Below are 22,104 nucleotides of genomic sequence, written 5' to 3'. Positions count from 1 at the left end.
ATAACTATGGTTAGTAATTAGAGGACGTTCTAATAGTAGCCTAGCATTTGAGTGTGCTCCTTACAGTAACATGTCTTATTGTAACGTAACTACTGTTAGTAATTAGAGAGCGTACTAATTATAGATTAGCATGAGTGTGCTTCTTACAGTAACATGTCTTATTGTAATGTAACTACTGTTAGTAATTAGAGGACGTTCTAATAGAAGCCCAGCGTTTGAGTATGCTCCTTACAGTAACATGTCTTATTGTAACATAACTACTGTTAGTAATTAGAGAACATACAAATTGTTGATTAGCATTTGAGTGTGCTCCTTACAGTAACACATCTTATCGTAATGTAACTACTGTTAGTAATTAGAGAGCATACTAATTATAGATTAGCATTTGAGTGTGCTTCTTACAGTGACATGTCTTATTGTAACGTAACTACTGTTATTAATTACAGGTCGTTGTAATAGAAGCCTAGCGTTTGAGCGTGCCTCTTACAGTAACATGTCTTATTGTAACATAAGTACTGTTAGTAATTAGAGAACATACTAATTTTTTTATTAGCATTTGAGTGTGCTTCTTACAGTAATATGTCTTATTGTAACGTAACTACTGTTAGTAATTAGAGAACATACTAATTGTTGATTAGCATTTGAGTGTGCTCCTTACAGTAACATGTCTTATTGTAATGTAACTACTGTTAGTAATTATAGAACGTTCTAATAGAAGCCTAGCATTTGACTGTGCCTCTTACAGTAACATGTCCTATTGTAACGTAACTGCTGTTAGTAATTAGAGAGCATACTAATTATAGATTAGCATTTGAGTGTGCTTCATACAAAAAATGTCTTATTGTAACGTAACTACTGTTAATAATTAAAGAACGTTCTAATAGAAGCCTAGTGTTTGAGTGTGCTCCTTACAGTAACACGTCTTATTGTAATGTAACTATTGTTAGTAATTAGAGAACATAATAATTGCTGATTAGCATTTGAGTGTGCTTCTTACAGTAACATGTCTTATTGTAACATAATGACTGTTAGTAATTAGAGGACATTGTTATAGAAGCCTAGCGTTTGTGTGTGCTCCTTACAGTAACACGTCTTATTGTAACGTAACTACTGTTAGTAATTAAAGAACGTTCTAATAGAAGCCTAGTGTTTGAGTGTGCTCCTTACTGTAACACGTCTTATTGTAACGTAACTACTGTTAGTAATTAGAGAACATACTAATTGTTGATTAGCATTTCAGTGTGCTTCTTACTGTAACATGTCTTATTGTAACGTAACTACTGTTAGTAATTAAAGAACGTTCTAATAGAAGCCTAGTGTTGAGTGTGCTCTTTACAGTAACATGTCTTGTTGTAACATAAGTAGGCCTACTGTTAGTAATTAAAGAACGTTCTAATAGAAGCCTAGTGTTTGAGTGTGCTCCTTACTGTAACGCGTCTTATTGTAACGTAACTACTGTTAGTAATTAGAGAACATACTAATTGTTGATTAGCATTTCAGTGTGCTTCTTACTGTAACATGTCTTATTGTAACGTAACTACTGTTATTAATTAAAGAACGTTCTAATAGAAGCCTAGTGTTGAGTGTGCTCTTTACAGTAACATGTCTTGTTGTAACATAAGTAGGCCTACTGTTAGTAATTAAAGAACGTTCTGATAGAAGCCTAGTGTTTGGGTGTGCTTCTTACAGTGGCATGTCTTATTGTAACGTAACTACTGTTAGTAATTAGAGAACGTTCTAATAGAAGCCTAGTGTTTGAGTGTGCTTCTTACAGTAACATGTCTTATTGTAACGTAACTACTGATAGTAATTAGAGAGCATACTAATTATAGATTAGCATTTGAGTGTGCTTCTTACAGTAACATGTCTTATTGTAACGTAACTGCTGTTAGTAATTAGAGAGCATACTATTTGAAGATTAGCATTTGAGTGTGCTCCTTACAGTAACATGTCTTATTGTAACGTAACTACTGTTAGTATTTAGAGAACATAGCATTGGAGTGTGCTCCTTACAGTAACATGTCTTATTGTAACAAAACTACTGTTAGTATTTAGGGATCGTTCTAATAGAAGCCTAGCATTTGAGAGTGCTTCTTACAGTAACATGTCTTATTGTAACGTAATTACTGTTTGTAGTTAGAGAACATACTAATTGTTAATTAGCATTTGAGTGTGCTTCTTACAGTAACATGTCTTATTGTAACGAATCTACTGTTTGTAATTAGGGATCGTTGTAATAGAAGTGTAGTGTTTGAGTGTGCTCCTTACAGTAACATGTCTTATTGTAACGTAACTACTGTTAGTAATTATAGAACGTTCTAATAGAAGCCTAGTGTTTGAGTGTGCTCCTTACAGTAACACGTCTTATTGTAACGTAACTACTGTTAGTAATTAGAGAACGTTCTTTTTTTTTTTTTTTTTTTTTTTTTTTTTTTTTTTTTTTTTTTTTTTTTTTTTTTTCTCTAGGGGTTTTACGTCGCACCGACACAGATAGGTCTTATGGCGACGATGGGATAGGAAAGGCCTAGGAGTTGGAAGGAAGCGGCCGTGGCCTTAATTAAGGTACAGCCCCAGCATTTGCCTGGTGTGAAAATGGGAAACCACGGAAAACCATTTTCAGGGCTGCCGATAGTGGGATTCGAACCTACTATCTCCCGGATGCAAGCTCACAGCCGCGCGCCTCTACGCGCACGGCCAACTCGCCCGGTAGAGAACGTTCTAATAGAAGCCTAGTGTTTGAGTGTGCTCCTTACAGTAACATGTCTTATTGTAACGAAACTACTGTTAGTAATTAGAGAACATACTAATTGTTGATTAGCATTTGAGTGTGCCTCTTACAGTAACATGTCTTATTGTAACATAAGTACTGTTAGTAATTAGAGAACATACTAATTTTTTATTAGCATTTGAGTGTGCTTCTTACAGTAATATGTCTTATTGTAACATAACTACTGTTAGTAATTAGAGAACATACTAATTGTTGATTAGCGTTTGAGTGTGCCTCTTACAGTAACTTGTCCTATCGTAATGTAACTGCTGTTAGTAATTAGAGAGCATACTTTTGTTTTTGCTAGGGGCTTTACGTCGCACCGACACAGATAGGTCTTATGGCGACGATGGGACAGGAAAGGCCTAGGAGTTGGAAGGAAGCGGCCGTGGCCTTAATTAAGGTACAGCCCCAGCATTTGCCTGGTGTGAAAATGGGAAACCACGGAAAACCATTTTCAGGGCTGCTGATAGTGGGATTCGAACCGACTATCTCCCGGATGCAAGCTCACAGCCTCGCGCCTCTACGCGCACGGCCAACTCGCCCGGTAGAGAGCATACTAATTATAGATTAGCATTTGAGTGTGCTTCATACAGTAAAATGTCTTATTGTAACTTAACTACTGTTAATAATTAGAGGACGTTCTAATAGAAGCCTATCGTTTGATTGTGCTCCTTACAGTAATATGTCTTATTGTAACGTAACTACTATTAGTAATTAGAGAACATTCTGATAGGAGCCTAGCATTTGAGTGTGCTCCTTACAGTAACTCGTCTTATTGTAACGGAAGTACTGTTAGTAATTAGAGAACGTTCTAATAGAAGCCTAGCCTTTGAATGTGCTCCTTACAGTAACATGTCTTATTGTAATGTAACTATTGTTAGTAATTAGAGAACGTTCCAATAGAAGCCTAGCATTTGAGTGTGCTTCTTACAGTAACACGTCTTATTGTAACGTAACTACTGTTAGTAATTAGAGAACGTTCTAATAGAAGCCTAGTGTTTGAGTGTGCTCCTTACAGTAACACGTCTTATTGTAACGTAACTACTGTTAGTAATGAGAGAACATTCTAATAGAAGCCTAGCATTTGTGTGTGCTCCTTACAGTAACACATCTTAATGTAACGTAACTACTGTTAGTAATTAGAGAACGTTCTAATAGAAGCCTAGCATTTGAGTGTGCTCCTTACAGTAACACGTCTTATTGTAACGTAACTACTGTAAGTAATTAGAGAATGTTCTAATAGAAGCCTAGTGTTTGAGTGTGCTCCTTACAGTAACATGTCTTATCATAATGTAACTACTGTCAGTATTAGAGAATGTTCTAATAGAAGCCTAGTGTTTGAGTGTGCTCCTTACAGTGAAACGTCTTATCGTAATGTAACTACTGTCAGTATTAGAGAATGTTCTAATAGAAGCCTAGCATTTGAGAGTGCTTCTTACAGTAACATGTCCTGTTGTAACGTAACTACTGTTAGTAATTAGAGAACATACTAATTGAAGCCTAGCATTTGAGTGTGCTTCTTACGGTAACGGGCAGGTGTAAACTTGCCTGTAGTTGAATGGAATGGAGCTGCAAGTGAAGCCCATGAATGGAAACTGACAAATAAGTTAATTTGGGGGGGAGGATTTACCCAACTAGTACAAGAACTGTCTCGTCTCAATAACTTGCTAGATGTATTCTTGCTTATTCATGGGAAATTGTTGATAAAACTGACGTAATTGAAGGAATAAGTGACCATAAGACTGTAATAATAGATGTAGGTCTGGTACCAAAAAGGCTTAAATTAAGAGGGTCACACAAGACAAGAAATTGTACAGAAAAACTAAAGTTGATAAACTTGGGACTTACCTTAACACATTGCAGACCGAGTGCCCTTCACCGCGTGCACAGCCCTTTTCCCAGCAACTTTCTAACTACTTCCAAGCTGGAGTGCATGCATTCCAATAAATTGTCAGAACTTCACTAGCTTTTGAAGGACTACTGTGTTTTTCCTGGTGGCCTTCCTGAATAGTTGTTGAAATGCAGGTAAGTAAATATTTGTTGAAATCTATTTTGGCTCATAGTTTTTGGAAATATGATGTTTTCTATTTGGGGATTGGCTGGTCAGTAATCTTTCACATATGATTTCTTCACCTGCCCTATCAATATACGCAGAGAAATATTTTTTTAATTTCCCTGCTAGTGACATTAGTCTACTTTAGTATTTTAGGGGATACATTATGAGAATGTGAATTCTGCTCATAGTATAAGTTTGTCTGCTCAGCTACATACTGACAAAATCCCTCACCAAACATAAGTCCTGATACTAGTACTATGTTTCCAGATTCATTACGCCATACCTTTATGCCAGGCACACCTTCAAAATCCTCTAGCCTAGGTTCACTCTTGTCCATAACCCAGTTGTCAGAAAACACTACATTATTTACAATATTTAGAATATTTACACCCGTAACACAATTATCAGGGTAGGGAGAGTGGAGAAACTAGAAAACAGCTAATGAGGAAACTGAATAGAGTGAAAAAGGAAGCAAAAGAGAATTATATGAATGGCATACTTCAAGAGGGTAATGGCCACAAAGGGAAATGGAAAAAGTTGTATTCATATATTAGGAATCAAAAAGAAAAAGTAATCCAAATTCCTACAATGGTTGGAGAAGAGGGTGAACATTATTCAACTGATACTGAGAAAGCAAATCTATTTAGTGGGGAATTCAGAGATTCAGTAGAAGATTGTCAGGAGTTGGAAACTGAAACAGAAGATGGACAGACACATAGGAAAACAAGAAGTTTCTCATTCACGAATGAAGATATTTTCAGAGGAATCCAACTGCTTCAGCAAGGAAAAGCAGCAGGAAGTGATCAAATTACAGGGGAGGTATTGAAGACATTGGGGTGGTATATAGTGCTGTATTTAAAATTTCTCTTTGACTATGTCATAAATAATAGTGTAATACCAAAGGAATGGAAGGAATCTATAATAATACCAATTTATAAAGAAAAAGGTAATAAAAGGAAACCGGAGAACTACTGACCAAGCAGCCTGACCGGTATAGTTTGTAAAATACTGGAGAGTTTAATAGCAAAGTACATCAGGGGGATATGTGATGATAAAAATTGGTTCATGAGGAGCCAGTATGGATTTAGAAAGAAATTTTCTTGTGAGGCACAACTGGTGGGATTCTAGCAGGACATATCAGATCAGTTGGATTCAGGAGGCCAGTTAGATTGCATAGCCATAGATCTTTCCAAAGCCTTTGATAGAGTGGAATATGGAATATTATTAAGGAAATTGGAGGGAATAGGATTGGACGTAAGGGTGATACGTTGGGTAAGAATATTTCAAAATTCAAGGGTTCGTAGGAAATAATGTATCACAGGAAGAGAAAGTTTGGAAGGGAATTGCACAGGGTAGTATAATTGGTCCGTTACTTTTCTCAATATATGCAAATGATTTAGGGAACAATATAACATCAAAAATAAGATTGTATGCAGATGACACAATTGTTTATAGGGAAATAACTAACATTGAGGATTGTTCAGAATTACAATGGGAGCTTGAGAGTATCCAACAATGGATTGAAGAAAAGAATATGAAGGTTAACGGAGGCAAATAAACTGTTACAACATTTATAAACAGGAGCTTTTAAACTGAATTTAAATGTACTTTGGATGAGGTAGTTATCCCAAAAGATGGCTAGTGCAAATACTTAGGTGTGAGATATGAAAGTAATTTGCAAGTGAAGGGTCATGTTGATGACATTGTTAGGAAAGCATACAGATCGTTACATGTCATAATGAAGCTACTTAAAGGATGCAACAAAGAATTAAAAGAGAAATGTTACTTAAGTATGGTTCGTCCATTACTGGAATAAGCAAACAGTGTTTTGGATCCTCACCAAGAATACCTAATAAAAGAAATGGATAGTGTGCAGAGGAAAGCAGCAAGATTTGTAACAGGGATTTCAGGAGAAAAAGTAGTGTATCAGAAATGTTAAAGGAACTTGGGCAGGAAACTTTAAGTAAGAGATGGGTGTTACGGAACCACATTTATTCCATGGACTGCCGTGTCATATCTTACTGGCATATCTATGAACATTACAAGTGACTGGGTCTCCAGTTTATCAAAAAGACTCCGTAGACTTATATCATTTAGCATGCTACTCTTTTGAAGTACTAATTGCAAGAGTTCACGAACGTAAATCTCAATCAGAAGTTCATCTCTTGCAAACCTCGATTTTAATTGCTCTATAGCTTTCTGATAATTTGAAGCTGAGGGTGGGAAACTTTCCACGAGTTCTCTAGCTGACGTCCCGGGTACAGTAGCCTGGCAAAGGTATTGGAATTTATCCTCTTCCTCGATTTCGTCATCCTCATGTATCTTTCTGAACTGTCCCCAGAAGGCTATCCAGTTGCGCACATCTCCATCGAACTGTTTAAGTTCTAATTTCGGCAATCTTAAATTTCTTTTACTCCTGGATTTACTAGAACTAGTACTAGCAATACTATTTGCCCCATTGTCACTGAGTGTGTCATCATGCAAAAAATTCTCATACCTGGTCTTTAAGGTTAACCACCTTTCGCGGTATCCTTCCATGATTTCGTATTCGGCAGCAATCTCTTCTTCTTCCTCGTGCTCTCCGGCGTACCAAACATCACGAATTTTTTCATCGAGCACGAATAATCTTTCAGCTTTGTCCTCGAAGATCTTGAATCCTGCGGAGACCTCTTCTCTTGTGGGTTGTTCTGCATTTAACTTCTGTTCAAAGTCATTGCCAGCACGTGTAAACAATCGGCGCAATTGTGTTCGTTCACTTTTCAATTTCGTAATTTCTGCCATATTTACGCGAAAACTAGTCCTGCCATGGATTATGCTGGACCGCTGTACCTAAAGTCTGGAGAAAAGGCGTGGGTTGTATTATTTACTTGTGCGGTGTATCGTGCGATACATCTGGAGCTGGTGCAGTCTTTGACAACTGATGCTTTCATTCTGGCGTTAAGAAGATTCATTGTCCGGCGTGGAAGAATTTCTGTGCTGTACTCAGACAACGGGACCAATTTCATAGGACTTAATAATGCCCTGAAAGCGTGGGATTGGGATGAGATTGTCACCCTCTCGGCTGTGAGAAAGACTACTTGGAAATTTATCCCACCTACAGCAGCCTGGTGGGGAGGATGGTGGGAGAGACTAATCAGAACAGTGAAAGAACTACTGCGTCGAATCTTGGGACGAGCCTCTGTGTACTATGAAGAGTTATATACTGTGTTGTGTGATTGCGAGGCGACGATCAACTCTAGACCACTTACATACATTGCGGACCATTCGCCTGAACTAAAGCCTTTGACACCAGCAACATTTCTGCAGGGTATTGCTACAAATGAGACTCCAGATTTGGATGCAGTTGACAAGGTTGACTATTTTAAACGATGTAGGTACCTTCAGAAACTACGTGAGGACCTACGACAAAGATTCAGGAATGAATATTTGGTGCTCCTAGTTCACCACGGCCAGAGGAAGACCAACAGCATCAAGGTGGGGGCTGTGAGAAAGATTACTTGGAAATTTATCCCACCTACAGCAGCCTGGTGGGGAGGATGGTGGGAGAGACTAATCAGAACAGTGAAAGAACTACTGCGTCGAATCTTGGGACGAGCCTCTGTGTACTATGAAGAGTTATATACTGTGTTGTGTGATTGCGAGGCGACGATCAACTGTAGACCACTTACATACATTGCGGACCATTCGTCTGAACTAAAGCCTTTGACACCAGCAACATTTCTGCAGGGTATTGCTACAAATGAGACTCCAGATTTGGATGCAGTTGACAAGGTTGACTATGTTAAACGTTGTAGGTACCTCCAGAAACTACGTGAGGACCTACGACAAAGATTCAGGAATGAATATTTGGCGCTCCTAGTTCAACACGGCCAGAGGAAGACCAACAGCATCAAGGTGGGAGATGTGGTATTAATAGGAGCAGATTCCACAAAACGCATCAACTGGCCCCTCGCGGTCGTCGTGGAAGTGTATCCAGGGAAGGATGAAGTAGCAAGAGTAGCCAAACTGAAGACATCTGAGGGAGAGCTGATCAGACCACTCCAGCGTCTCTATCCATTGGAGGTGCACACAACTCCAGAGTATTGGAAGCAGCCTGAAACTGTGACTATCACTTCGCCTGAGACAAAGCCTCCACATGAAGAATTCAAATTATCAAAAGGGGGGCGGAGAATTAAAGTGCCATCAAGACTTGATTTGTGAATACTCTTGATATGACCTTGCTTTTGTGTTCATTTATTTATTGTGTTATGTGTTTGTGTTTCAGTTGTGGTACTGAGTATTTTGCAATTGAAAATAACAATTGCAAGGTGGGAGGACGTTACGGAACCACATTTATTCCATGGACTGCCGTGTCATATCTTACTGGCATACCTACGAACATTACAAGTGACACAACACTGTTTATCTTGTTTGTGTAATCTTTGGTTGTGGTGTAGATCATGGCGTACAATGTATCTCTTGGTCAGTGCAGTGAATTGTAAACTTGTTTTATGTAAATAAATTGGAGCATTTGTGTTAAATTGTGTTAACGTTACATTATAAGCACTTTTCTCAACAAAGGGAGAAAACTAGACTTAGGCCTATAGGATTATATAGAACCTATACAGGAGAAGGAGCATGGGGGGAAGTCCGTGAGAGGCTTCAGTTGGAAAATAATTACATCGGCAGAACTGACTACAAGTATAAAATTAAAAGGAATTGTAGCAGAAACAATTGGGGTAAATTTTCATTCAATGGGAAGGGCGTGAAGGAATGGAACATTTTACCAGGGGTAGTATTCGATCCTTCTCCAAAATCTGTACAGATATTCAAGAAGAGAATAAACAGCAACAGAGAAAATAAATGTTAGAGGGCATTCGACCCGTGCAGTTTATTGTTAATAAAAATATGTGTGAATAAATTAATTCCATCCCCTGGTCTATGGAGATTGGACAGCCAAAGTAGGGGACTGCCTGTAGGGGTGAAGTACAGAGCAGACTTTGAGGGCCCTGGGACCGCTAGGGTAGCTGTGAAGGCCCTTCAGGAACTCTGGAAAGTTGTGGCAAGAGGGACTCTGGTTAAGACGCACGAGGTCGTTATGCTACTTAGGTTCCAAAATGGGTAAAATATAAATAAATAAATAAATAAATGCAATGTAAATTTTAATCTTATACCAGTTGATTAGTAGTTGAAGTAACTTCACATACTGTATATGAGTTGACTATGTTTGTAAGTACAGGAGGTATTATAAGTAGAATTTTATAAACAACATAAATTAATTAAGGATGAACTGTGTGTTTAATAGAAAAAATTGTTAGCATAAATTATATAATATTGTATTCTAGGAAAATGTCTTCTTCTCTTGTTAATTTAAAATTTAGTGCTTGACAATAATGTATTTTAGTGTACCATTTGCCACCGAGGTAGACACCTCATTTGCAAATAAAGTGATTTTGATTTTATGTCTTATCGTAATTAACTACTGTTAGTAATTAGAGAACATTATAATAGAAGCCTAGCGTTTGAGTGTGCTCCTTACGATAATACGTGGTCCAAGGGGTCCCAGGATTTTAACCTCCAGTGGTTAATTCTGATGACGAACACTTTGCCTTTGCCTTTACCATACATTGTTTGTGTAACATCAACCTGTTAGGTCGTGAAGGGATGTTAACTACAGACACCAATGGGATCCGAACCAATAACCTCCGGATTTCGCATTGGTTGCTCTACCAATTGAGCTACATTATGTTTATTCTGTTAGGAGGATCTAAGCACTACTGCCATAACCCGTTTTGGGCCAAGGGAATGAATATGAATGACCTAATAGGTTGAAAGTGAGTTTTGATTGCAATGCAGTCGTGAAAATTCAATATTTACTCGCAGTTAATACATCCTCAGATAAACCTTGTAACTATGTATGAAGGTACTGAGAATGAAACCAATCTGGCACAACCTCGTAAAGAGATGCACCAGTGTTGCCGAAAGAGCATCGTAGAAATGAGGACGGTTTGTGCTCTAGGATTAATAAGAATAGAGGTGTTCTGTTGTGTGTAGTGCAGAATGCTCAACATTACATGTAATGGAACATTGCTTCTTGCCCTCCTTACAGCTTGTTTGTGTATACATACAGTCATTGACATACATTTTTTGTTGCTGGACATCTTCCCTCTTATCCTCGACCCCTGTACCCAATGGTCACACTCTGTCGTTGAAGTATATCTCTGTAGTTGTGGTGTCCCGGTACATAATGGTACAGGGTTTCTTCCTCACCTTGTCCCTTCTGCTCTTTTGATTCGTATTGCTGATGAACCTTATTTCTGTCACTTTAATTCTGCTAATTATTCCTGTAAGTAAATTCATTGCTGAAGAATTCTTCTTGTAAAATGATGCTGTTATTTAGTGATATCGGACTCAAGTTTAAGCTGAAAGTATTTGGCCTTATTTAGATCTCGTTCATTTGAATTTTCTCTAACATGTTGATTCTCATTCGTTTCTAGCAAGTGTTATGGAGGAGACACAGTTTGTCAAATGTGAGCCAGACACAGAAGACTTCTCAAATCTTGTAAGTAATCATTAATTGAATACATGTGATATGTTGCCTAAGTAATGAGAAGTTTTCAAGGAACTAAGAATCATGGAGGCATTTAGATGACACAAGAAATGAGTGTTACCTAAAGTTAAGACCAGTTGAGGTCCAGTCCCTGAGGGGAAAAGGGGTCTGAAACAGAGCCTTAGGGTGAATAGGGATGGGAAGATCCACGTAACAGGTTTTATGGGTGACATCATCATATTTACCGGGACTGTTAGTGGGAATTTAGGGTGCGGTTGAGATGCTGACCATCACCCGTTCGGGTTTCAACATTTTTTTGAAATCTGAAGGGCGAATTCTGCTATGTCCAAAGAACAATCTTAGATTCAAGCATTCTTTCTTGCTTTACAAAGGCGAAAAATGATTTTTAAAAGGAAAAAAAAATGCTGAGTGCTATGACTATTTTACTGGGGTAGTCATGTGTATAAAATCATAGTTCACAGTCATTGCATTCCTTTAACCTGTCGAATGTAGCCTTGATGAAACTATGATGTCATTAGCCAACATCTGACATTTATATTTGCTTAGAAACACAAATCAAGCACACCATGGGTTACAGCAGAGATCACATCACATAATGCATATTGATAATATAAATTCACCACAGAAATCACAATGAACCATTAAACCACTGGAAATTAGCAACAAAACAAGAGATCACTTTGATACCAATTGAACGTCCGATCATTATGGAGCAATTTATGAATGCGAGGAGTGGAAAAAGCGTGTACAAAATTTATGTGAAGCAGTAGTGAGGAGAGATTCTTCATTTATGATCGCCAGGCACCCAGGAAAATATTGTTACTTGTACAGAATATTAATATGGAGACACTGCATTGCTAGTTCACGCAGTAGCAGGAGTAGGAAATAGTGTGTACAAACAATATGTGAAGCAGTAGTGAGGAGACATTCTTCATTTATGATCGCCAGGCACCCAGGAAAATATTGTTACTTGTACAGAATATTAATATGGAGACACTGCATTGCTAGTTCACGCAGTAGCAGGAGTAGGAAATAGTGTGTACAAATGTTTCTCACAGATTACTATAGATGATTAATATGATATCCACTGCATGTACAGTCGTGAGGTTGCTTTCATACGCAGCTAAGCTCCACTTAAAGCACTTGAATACATGAGCAGATCAGTGATCACAAGCACGTGGCCTTCGCATGCGGTTAGAGGACATGAAGTCAAAGATTGTGGAACGGTGGTCTGTTCACTAGCAGTACAACAAGTTATTGAGGGGACTGCTCAGAAATCCCCTAACAATACTGTTCAGTGACACAGAAAATAGATCATATAACTACTTTTTTCCCCTAATGTTTTATCTTTAAAACTTGATCATTTTTATACAACATGGTATGCAGAAGCCAACCTCATAAGGATCGCAGGAGTTCCTGTGAGGAAGGGTTAGTTACCTCACGTTCTTACTAGGGTTGGGCACTATGTCCCTGTTTCGGCACAGTTATGTTCTGCTTTTCCGGAACATGGAGCGTCAGTGGTTCCAAAACATTCTCAAGCGAGACGGAGACAGTGACTCACTATCCCGTCAGAAGCGCCACTAGGCACTGATCTTCGTCCACTGGCTGACTGTCGATACCGACTGTGTGCCGCCATGCTCTGGAGTGTTCAGTGTTCCGTCGTATCCTCTTTGTTCTGTGAGTTCCGTTGCACCGGCAACTGGCCTTCGGTACATGCAGATGACTTAATGTGTTCTGTTTTGTATTAGTGTTTTCATTGAAGCCTAGTAGTACATACCATACAAAAGATGGTAAACTTTGAATAATGTCACATCGAGTCCTGTTTATGACTTTTTTACTAGAAAAAACTGGACAGAGTGAAATGCAATTTATGTTCTATTTTGTCTGCAAAGGGATCTTCAACTGGATAATGACGAGATATTTGAAACTTAAACATCCCACAATTTTTATTTTGGTGTTCTGCTTGTATGGTTCTATTTTTAATCTCCTGTTCCGCTTGTATATAGTGTTTAATTTTTATCTTCGTATTTTGCCTCTTTTGGTTACTTTTTTATTTTCGTGTTCCGCTTGTATGTTGTGTATGTAAATAGAGTACTGACAAATGTTTCTTCAACTGTGCAAGTATATTTTTAATTGGTGAAAATAACATTGTGATATATTTGTGAACACACCTAGAGTGTAATTGTGAGAGGCGTATTTCAGAATGAATGAAAACATTCTTATCCTAAAAACAACATTTAGACATGATTTTCTAGGTGCCTATTTCAGAGTTCCAACTGCTTTTTCACGTGCCGATCCTGACCCTAATTACTCTCAAATAGGCTGATACATTCAACCGGTGAAAATATCCTTGGATTACTTACGTTTAAGCACCTGTACCTCCATAGTGACCATGTTATGTGTATTTCATATTGACCGAAAAATTCTTCACCTAAAAGCAGCCTTTCAGTGTTCTTATTTGGCACGAATTTCAGTGTTCCGACTGTTTCTTCACGTTCGATGCAGCTTCACCTTGAACATCACGAAGGCAGCGACGCAGCACGTCCAATAAAGCAGCACATTCCTTCTGACGCGGAGTTTGTCACCTTGGCTCACGAAGTTCTCTCTACTGCGTGCGCCGCTAATGTTCCACAACAACCGACTGTTCCAGTCTGCCCAACCCTAAATCTCACAGGTGTAGACATATGCTCTCTTTGGAAGAAAAAAGGGTAGTGTGACGTCATTACAACATCACAAACAGTGAAATGTCATGCATGTGCAGTAACAGGTTCATGTTAATTTCTTGTCTCTCTCCAACACCCTACGTCGTCGGTCATTGCCATATGTTCTCCTAGTCATATGTAGTGCAGTGTTCTAGTTGTCAGGTAATTGCACAGAAACACAGTATTTTCACACCTCTACTTGTTAAAGTGGAGATCCAACCTCTTGAGGTTGTGCAGGCACCAATCACGTGTGAGTGCACGTTGCCGTGTTATCTAGTCGATGTATGCGACATATCAGAGCTGCAGACACCCTGTCTCGCCGCTTCTAAACCTTAAGAAGAAATGCCGCGAGCTTGCTGATAAGTCTTTAACTTTTGGGACTTGAGTGCTATTCCAACGGATGGGAACATTTTTATCAAAATACTAAAATAAAAATCATATGTTTACGGTCAGTGCTTCGTATTTCATAGTTTGTTGAAGAAAACAGCAGTAATTTTTTAGCATTAAATACAGGTTTTTTTGGTCTTGAAATTCATAGCAGATGGGCTTAAATATAGTATTGGTTCCTTTTGTGTAAAGAAATGGTTATGTCAGAAAACATTTTCTAATATTTTGAAGTTTTTCTAAAGCTGATGACCAGCAACAACTTCAAATGTATCTGTAAAAGGCTCTTGACAGAAATGCAATATATAACAAAAAGGCACATGGTACTAATAATAATACATTTAAACAATATACCTTTCACGGGCAAAGCTCTTCCCCTCCTCATCATGATCATCAGTATCATTACCATTCTAAGTTAATTATAATGGGTTCCTAAATTTCAGCTTGACCTTTTTCCTTTGAAAAATAATCTGTTTTGCAATTTCTTTGCATGTTTTATGCTAGTCAAGTTATTAATTTTGTCATTTACAAGATTTTCAAGACCTGAAAGTAGTGTTTGTTCTCTTGTTTCTATTTTGTAACAGTTTGCTCTACACAGATAGGTCTTGATAGGAAGCAGCCTTAACTAAGGTACAGCCCCGGTATTTGCCCGGTGTGAAAATGAAAAAACCGAGCTTGGTAGCTGCAGTCGCTTAAGTGCGGCCAGTATTCTGGAGATAGTGGGTTCAAACCCCACTGTCGCCGGCCCTGAAGGTGGTTTTCCATGGTTTCCCATTTTCACACCGAGCAAATGCTGGGGCTGTACCTTAATTAAGGCCATGCCTGCTTCCTTCCCACTCCTAGTCCTTTCCTGTTCCTTCATCGCCATAAGACCTGTCTGTGTTGGCGCAACGTAATGCAACTTGTAAAAAAAAAGAGAAAATGGGAAACCACAGATAAATACATTCAGGGCTGTCGACAGTGGGGTTGGAACCCGCTATCTCCCGAATGCTGCCCAGCCAACTCGCTCGGTTCTCCTTTTATTTGTGCCCAGACAAGTCCTGTGTGCTTTCAAGGTGAGACAAGCAATTTCTGAGCACCCGATGCTACATACCCGTGGCACATTTGACACGCTTCGGCAGTTAAGAACGTTCAGCTCTCTGTGGTTTTCTTCAAGGAAGAAACAAATTAAATATACCATCTTCTGGACTACCATAGCCACTGGATCTATCACTTCAACTAGTACTGGTCTTGCTGAACAACATAATTGTTTTCAGTGAACTAGACTGAGGTAAAGACTTGACCGTTTTTCAACACGACAGTTCACAAGTTGGACGGAAAGCAGACTAATATCCTTTACAGTATTCTGTATTGTTGACATCTTATCGATATTGGAACTGTACAAACATCCTACTCCTCACTTCTGTCAGTGGATGAAGGTACTGGTGCTAATCGAAATAATGAGTATTCCATTACATTATCCTACCACCTCTCTTCAATAGCAGCACATAGTTGTAGGACAACTAGGTCATCAGTCCTCTGCATATATGTGTGTAACTTCTGCTGGTTTACGTGACAGAGTGCGGGAGCTCCGAATTAATTAGTGTTAAAATATGGAAGGAAATAGTCATAAAGCTATGAAGAATTCAGTTGCAATATTTGCTTGGAGTTGAAGTAAAAAACCATGGGAAAATATTTCAATCATCTCATTTGTCTTTGTTTCCAATTTTCTTGCCTGACAAACTTCGAAACAACAGTAACCTCTGCACAGCCTTGAACAGCCTATAAAATGTGAACCACTGAGCATGAATCTGTGTTTTTTGTTTCTATATATCGATTGAAATATCCCCATCCGTGTCAGTTGTACCACAAGTCCCAAAAACGCAACACTTCTGCGAGGACTGGTGCTATTTCATTTTAGAGTTATAAGGAGCGTGACAGTCTCGCTGTATGAGGCAACAATACTAGCCCGTGATGGACAGGTAGACACGTTTGAGCATTTCACAGTGCCGGCTTCTCTACCGTAGTAACTTCATCATATAGATCCATTTAAATTAAGAAACAATGTTAGGTTTATGGTCCACCCTAACATTGTTTACCGTAACCAAAATGTGAAAGACAGGCAGAGCCTGTGTTGAAGCTGGTAGTTATGTTGGATGAATTACAGTAGTGTTGTTTCTTGATTGTGTTTCTGTTTTTGTAGACGACAGGTCTTGTAGCAGTTGCATTCGCAGGATCAATGACTACACCCAATTGAGTTTTGACTCAGACATGAACTCTGTCCAGTGTATCACATTTTAAAACAAGCTCCAGCACAAATCTCACATGGAATGACCGGGATTTGAACCACGGAACTCAGTGGTGTGAGGCCGGAGCGCTGCCACCTGAGCCACGGAGGCTCTTATTTATATGGGTGTGCTGGTGATATTTCAGGGGTGTGATATCCCTCTGGGTTGGCTTCTGATGGAAACTTATCAGCAGTAATACAGAGATGCTGCGGGTGGGGGACGCACATATAGAATACACCCGCGGTATCCCCTGCCTGTCGTAAGAGGCGACTAAAATGGGCGACCTAGGCATGGACAGGATTGCGATTTGGTATAATGTGTTGACCTCCCACGGATGGGAGGGGCTAAATACATTCACAGGTAATCCCTGCCAGTCGTAGAAGGCGACTTAAAGGGTCATGTGGCCATGGTCCCCTCTTTATTTTTTATTGTTTTTTATGTTTGGTTAGTTGTAGACCATTTCCAAATTTTGATGTGCGTGCTGCACGGAGATGGACCTCCTACGTGTGCGACTACGCTCGAAAGCCCATGGTGACAACACAGGTCCCCGCACAGCCGAATGCCGGAAGGACATCTTATTATAAATTATTTTTATTTATTTTTACCTATATTTAGTGCTCTGTACTCGCTATGGGGTACATGCTATTGGGGGTGACTGGAGGAAGGGAGTCCTAGAGCTCATTGCCTCAGTCCTCCTGTATCAGGCATCGTCCAACATCGGACCCCGGGCAGTACTGGCTATGACCAGGTGGGTATTGCCTTGGCTGCTTGGTTCGGCTACAGAGACCCTTGATCGGAGTAGGTGGCATTCAGGGAGGATTATTTGGGGCTTGGCATCGAAACAACTTCCAATCCTCCTCGGGTAGTTCGCTACCCTAGTCTTTAACATTTGATTCCCTAAGGGGGCAACCCCTTGGGAATAAGTGCAGCGTATTGGTCTGGGCTCCAGCTTCCCTAGGTTCCTGGTTGCTACCAGAACCGATGACAACATTTCAAGCTGGTAAAATCGATACTTTTCAGTCGACACATCGAAGGTGTATACGATGAACTTGAGGATCTAAAGAAAATGCGCAATGTGGTTTGCTTCTGAAGACGAGCACTGCGCTCAAAGCCGATTGGTTGACTAAGTGCGACCACTTTGGCGACATCCTCATCAGAGCGGAAGAGCACAAAACCTTGAATCTGGTTCATAGGGTTATTTTCCACTGTGATCTTATTCTGAACACTGACGGTGAATTGATGGACGACGGCGTGACACACGTCCGGCGCATTACGCGCAAAGTCAACGGTGAAGACGTTGCCACCGGTGTGTTCATAGTCTCCTTCAAATTGTCAGTGTTGCCAGAGAAAGACAAGGTAACAAGCTATCCTTGCGATGCAAGGCCATACATCCCACCTCCTATGCGATGCTATCAATCCCAGAGATTTGGACATATGGTATCTCGTTGAAGTCAGAATACTGGCCGCACTTAAGCGACTGCAGCTACCAAGCTCGGTTTTTTCATTTTCACACCGGGCAAATACCGGGGCTGTACCTTAGTTAAGGCTGCTTCCTATCAAGACCTATCTGTGTAGAGCAAACTGTTACAAAATAGAAACAAGAGAACAAACACTACTTTCAAGTCTTGAAAATCTTGTAAATGACAACATGAATAACTTGACTAGCATAAAACATGCAAAGAAATTGCAAAACAGATTATTTTTCAAAGGAAAAAGGTCAAGCTGAAATTTAGGAACCCATTATAATTAACTTAGAATGGTAATGATACTGATGATCATGATGAGGAGGGGAAGAGCTGTGCCCGTGAAAGGTATATTGTTTAAATGTATTATTATTAGTACCATGTGCCTTTTTGTTATATATTGCATTTCTGTCAAGAGCCTTTTACAGATACATTTGAAGTTGTTGCTGGTCATCAGCTTTAGAAAAACTTCAAAATATTAGAAAATGTTTTCTGACATAACAATTTCTTTACACAAAAGGAACCAATACTATATTTAAGCCCATCTGCTATGAATTTCAAGACCGAAAAACCTGTATTTAATGCTAGAAAATTACTGCTATTTTCTTCAACAAACTATGAAATACGAAGCACTGACCGTAAACATATGATTTTTATTTTAGAATTTTGATAAAAATGTTCCCATCCGTTGGAATAGCACTCAAGTCCCAAAAGTTAAAGACTTATCAGCATGCTCGTTGTTAGAATCAGTCTGTGTGTGGTACATGTGGGAAAGTAGCTCACGGTGCAGCGGAGTGCACATCTCGGTACTGTCGTAGGTACGACATCGTAATTGGTGTAAAACCTTCAATTAGTATGTTTAATATATTTTAATTATAGTTTATTTAATGCTAAATTATCATTTATTAAGTGTTAAACATGACTAGTATATGGTTTCTCTGTAAATATGTAGTATAAAATTGTATAATCTTAAATACATATTGGTTAACTTCAAAATCCATATAGTCGAAAGCGGTAGAATATTCCATAATGTTCGTATGTTAGACTTATTGTACTATAATTTCATATATATGAAGGATTCTGGAACTTACTGTAAGGTTTTATTATCCAGATACATGTAGAGACATTACAAATGTTGTACTGTAGATGTTTCCATGAGTGTTGGTAAATATAAACAAAAGTTTGAGTACCCATTCGACTAGCTGGTCGATTGATGTTTCGAGTGTGTTCCATTAGAGTGTTGTATGAACTCTTCCAGAAGTCGATCATTCTAGATGGTTGATCGAGTAGTATAAATATATGGTAATTCTAAATTCCCATGGAGGGAATTAAGATATTTTTCCACCAATAGAGCATATCAAAAATCAGATCAAAAATTAGATGTATGGCTTTTCAGGCGTTTGCTCTATTAACCAGCATTTCGTCTTAGGCCTGACACTGACTCGTCAGAGTGGGATGTGTCAGACCCTACCCACTTATGCTGGGGTGTATGCAGGTGAACTTATCAGAAGCCTCTTATGTGGCACAGTCTGATAACTGCATACGGGAGATAAAACTCCACAATGGAATTAATGCCCGCCTAGCAATTCCAAATGGTAATTCTAAATTCCCATGGAGGGAATTAAGATATTTTTCCACCAATAGAGCATATCAAAAATCAGATCAAAAATTAGATGTATGGCTTTTCAGGCGTTTGCTCTATTAACCAGCATTTCGTCTTAGGCCTGACACTAGACTCGTCAGAGTGGGATGTGTCAGACCCTACCCACTTATGCTGGGGTGTATGCAGGTGAACTTATCAGAAGCCTCTTATGTGGCACAGTCTGATAACTGCATACGGGAGATAAAACTCCACAATGGAATTAATGCCCGCCTAGCAATTCCAAATGGTAATTCTAAATTCCCATGGAGGGAATTAAGATATTTTTCCACCAATAGAGCATATCAAAAATCAGATCAAAAATTAGATGTATGGCTTTTCAGGCGTTTGCTCTATTAACCAGCATTTCGTCTTAGGCCTGACACTGACTCGTCAGAGTGGGATGTGTCAGACCCTACCCACTTATGCTGGGGTGTATGCAGGTGAACTTATCAGAAGCCTCTTATGTGGCACAATCTGATAACTGCATACGGGAGATAAAACTCCACAATGGAATTAATGCCCGCCTAGCAATTCCAAATGGTAATTCTAAATTCCCATGGAGGGAATTAAGATATTTTTCCACCAATAGAGCATATCAAAAATCAGATCAAAAATTAGATGTATGGCTTTTCAGGCGTTTGCTCTATTAACCAGCATTTCGTCTTAGGCCTGTCAGTCAGTGAAGTGAGTTCTCAGTTCTTAGATCTTAATTCTTAGGACTCAGGCAAGTGATGGATTGGGAGTGACTGTTGGTCTCTGAGGTGGAGTCTGAGTATTGGACTCGAGTGAGTGAGGCGGGTAATTCAAGAGAGTGCGCGAGTCCGTTTGTTGATATCTGTACTGGTCAGAATCAACTTCAGAGTACTCCGCTATTGAGTGTTGTATACAGTGTCATTTGCGACTGTGTATAATTGTGTGTTGTGACGTACAGTGTAAATAAAGTAATTTATGTAAGGAAGTGAGTGTGTTCTCGTGTGATGTTTATTTACGTAAAATAAAATTGCAACGTAGAACGATAGTACGAGTGCACTAACTGCTCTGGTCTTCACTCTCCTTGAGTTCGGAACTGTCCGACCTATCTCAGTGAGAAGAAGATCCAGGAGATCAAGACCCTGATGGTCTTTCCTACCAGGAAGAGCGCTGTCACCGGCCCTGAAGGTGGCTTTCCATGATTTCCCATTTTCACACCGAGCAAATGCTGGGGCTGTACCTTAATTAAGGCCATGCCTGCTTCCTTCCCACTCCTAGTCCTTTCCTGTTCCTTCATCGCCATAAGACCTGTCTGTGTTGGCGCAACGTAATGCAACTTGTAAAAAAAAAGAGAAAATGGGAAACCACAGATAAATACATTCAGGGCTGTCGACAGTGGGGTTGGAACCCGCTATCTCCCGAATGCTGCCCAGCCAACTCGCTCGGTTCTCCTTTTATTTGTGCCCAGACAAGTCCTGTGTGCTTTCAAGGTGAGACAAGCAATTTCTGAGCTCCCGATGCTACATACCCGTGGCACATTTGACACGCTTCGGCAGTTAAGAACGTTCAGCTCTCTGTGGTTTTCTTCAAGGAAGAAACAAATTAAATATACCATCTTCTGGACTACCATAGCCACTGGATCTATCACTTCAACTAGTACTGGTCTTGCTGAACAACATAATTGTTTTCAGTGAACTAGACTGAGGTAAAGACTTGACCGTTTTTCAACACGACAGTTCACAAGTTGGACGGAAAGCAGACTAATATCCTTTACAGTATTCTGTATTGTTGACATCTTATCGATATTGGAACTGTACAAACATCCTACTCCTCACTTCTGTCAGTGGATGAAGGTACTGGTGCTAATCGAAATAATGAGTATTCCATTACATTATCCTACCACCTCTCTTCAATAGCAGCACCCACAATATGGCACTATTACATTGGAATTGTAACGGTTATGAAGGGCATCTTGCTGAGCTGCGCCAGCTCATTAGGAAATATTCGGCGAATATAGTCTGGATTCAGGAAACAAATTTCTGACCAGGTAATCATACAGTCTTGAGAAATTTTCGACTATACTCGACAGAACTACATTATGCTCACCGGACTTCGGGTGGCGATGGCATTTTTGTCTGCTCTGATACCTACAGCGAAGAGCCCTGCTGGAGGCTGTAGCTGTTCGCGTTCTGCTGCCTGTCATAGCAACAGTGTGTAATGTTTATTTTCCACCAGGCCAGCCTCTTGACATAAATGATGTCACTGATCTTATAGATCAGCTTCCACCTCCCTTCCTCTTA

General features: G+C 39.5%; 1 protein-coding gene across 1 annotated transcript in view; it reads left to right on the top strand.

Annotated features, from left to right (window-relative positions):
- LOC136875817 (gastrula zinc finger protein XlCGF8.2DB) overlaps window positions 1–22,104 on the top strand; it is a 157,246-nt gene that overhangs the window by 8,411 nt on the left and 126,731 nt on the right. Inside the window, exon 2 of the mRNA XM_068228186.1 lies at window positions 11,303–11,367. Coding sequence (XP_068084287.1) covers window positions 11,311–11,367 — 57 coding nt within the window. The 5' untranslated portion in view covers window positions 11,303–11,310. The remainder of the gene's footprint in view (window positions 1–11,302; window positions 11,368–22,104) is intronic.

This window comes from Anabrus simplex, chromosome 6, assembly GCF_040414725.1.
Source record: "Anabrus simplex isolate iqAnaSimp1 chromosome 6, ASM4041472v1, whole genome shotgun sequence".
Lineage (NCBI taxonomy): Eukaryota > Metazoa > Arthropoda > Insecta > Orthoptera > Tettigoniidae > Anabrus > Anabrus simplex.
The sequence above is the reverse complement of the archived record's forward strand: the minus strand, read 5'-3'. Positions and strand labels throughout refer to the sequence as shown.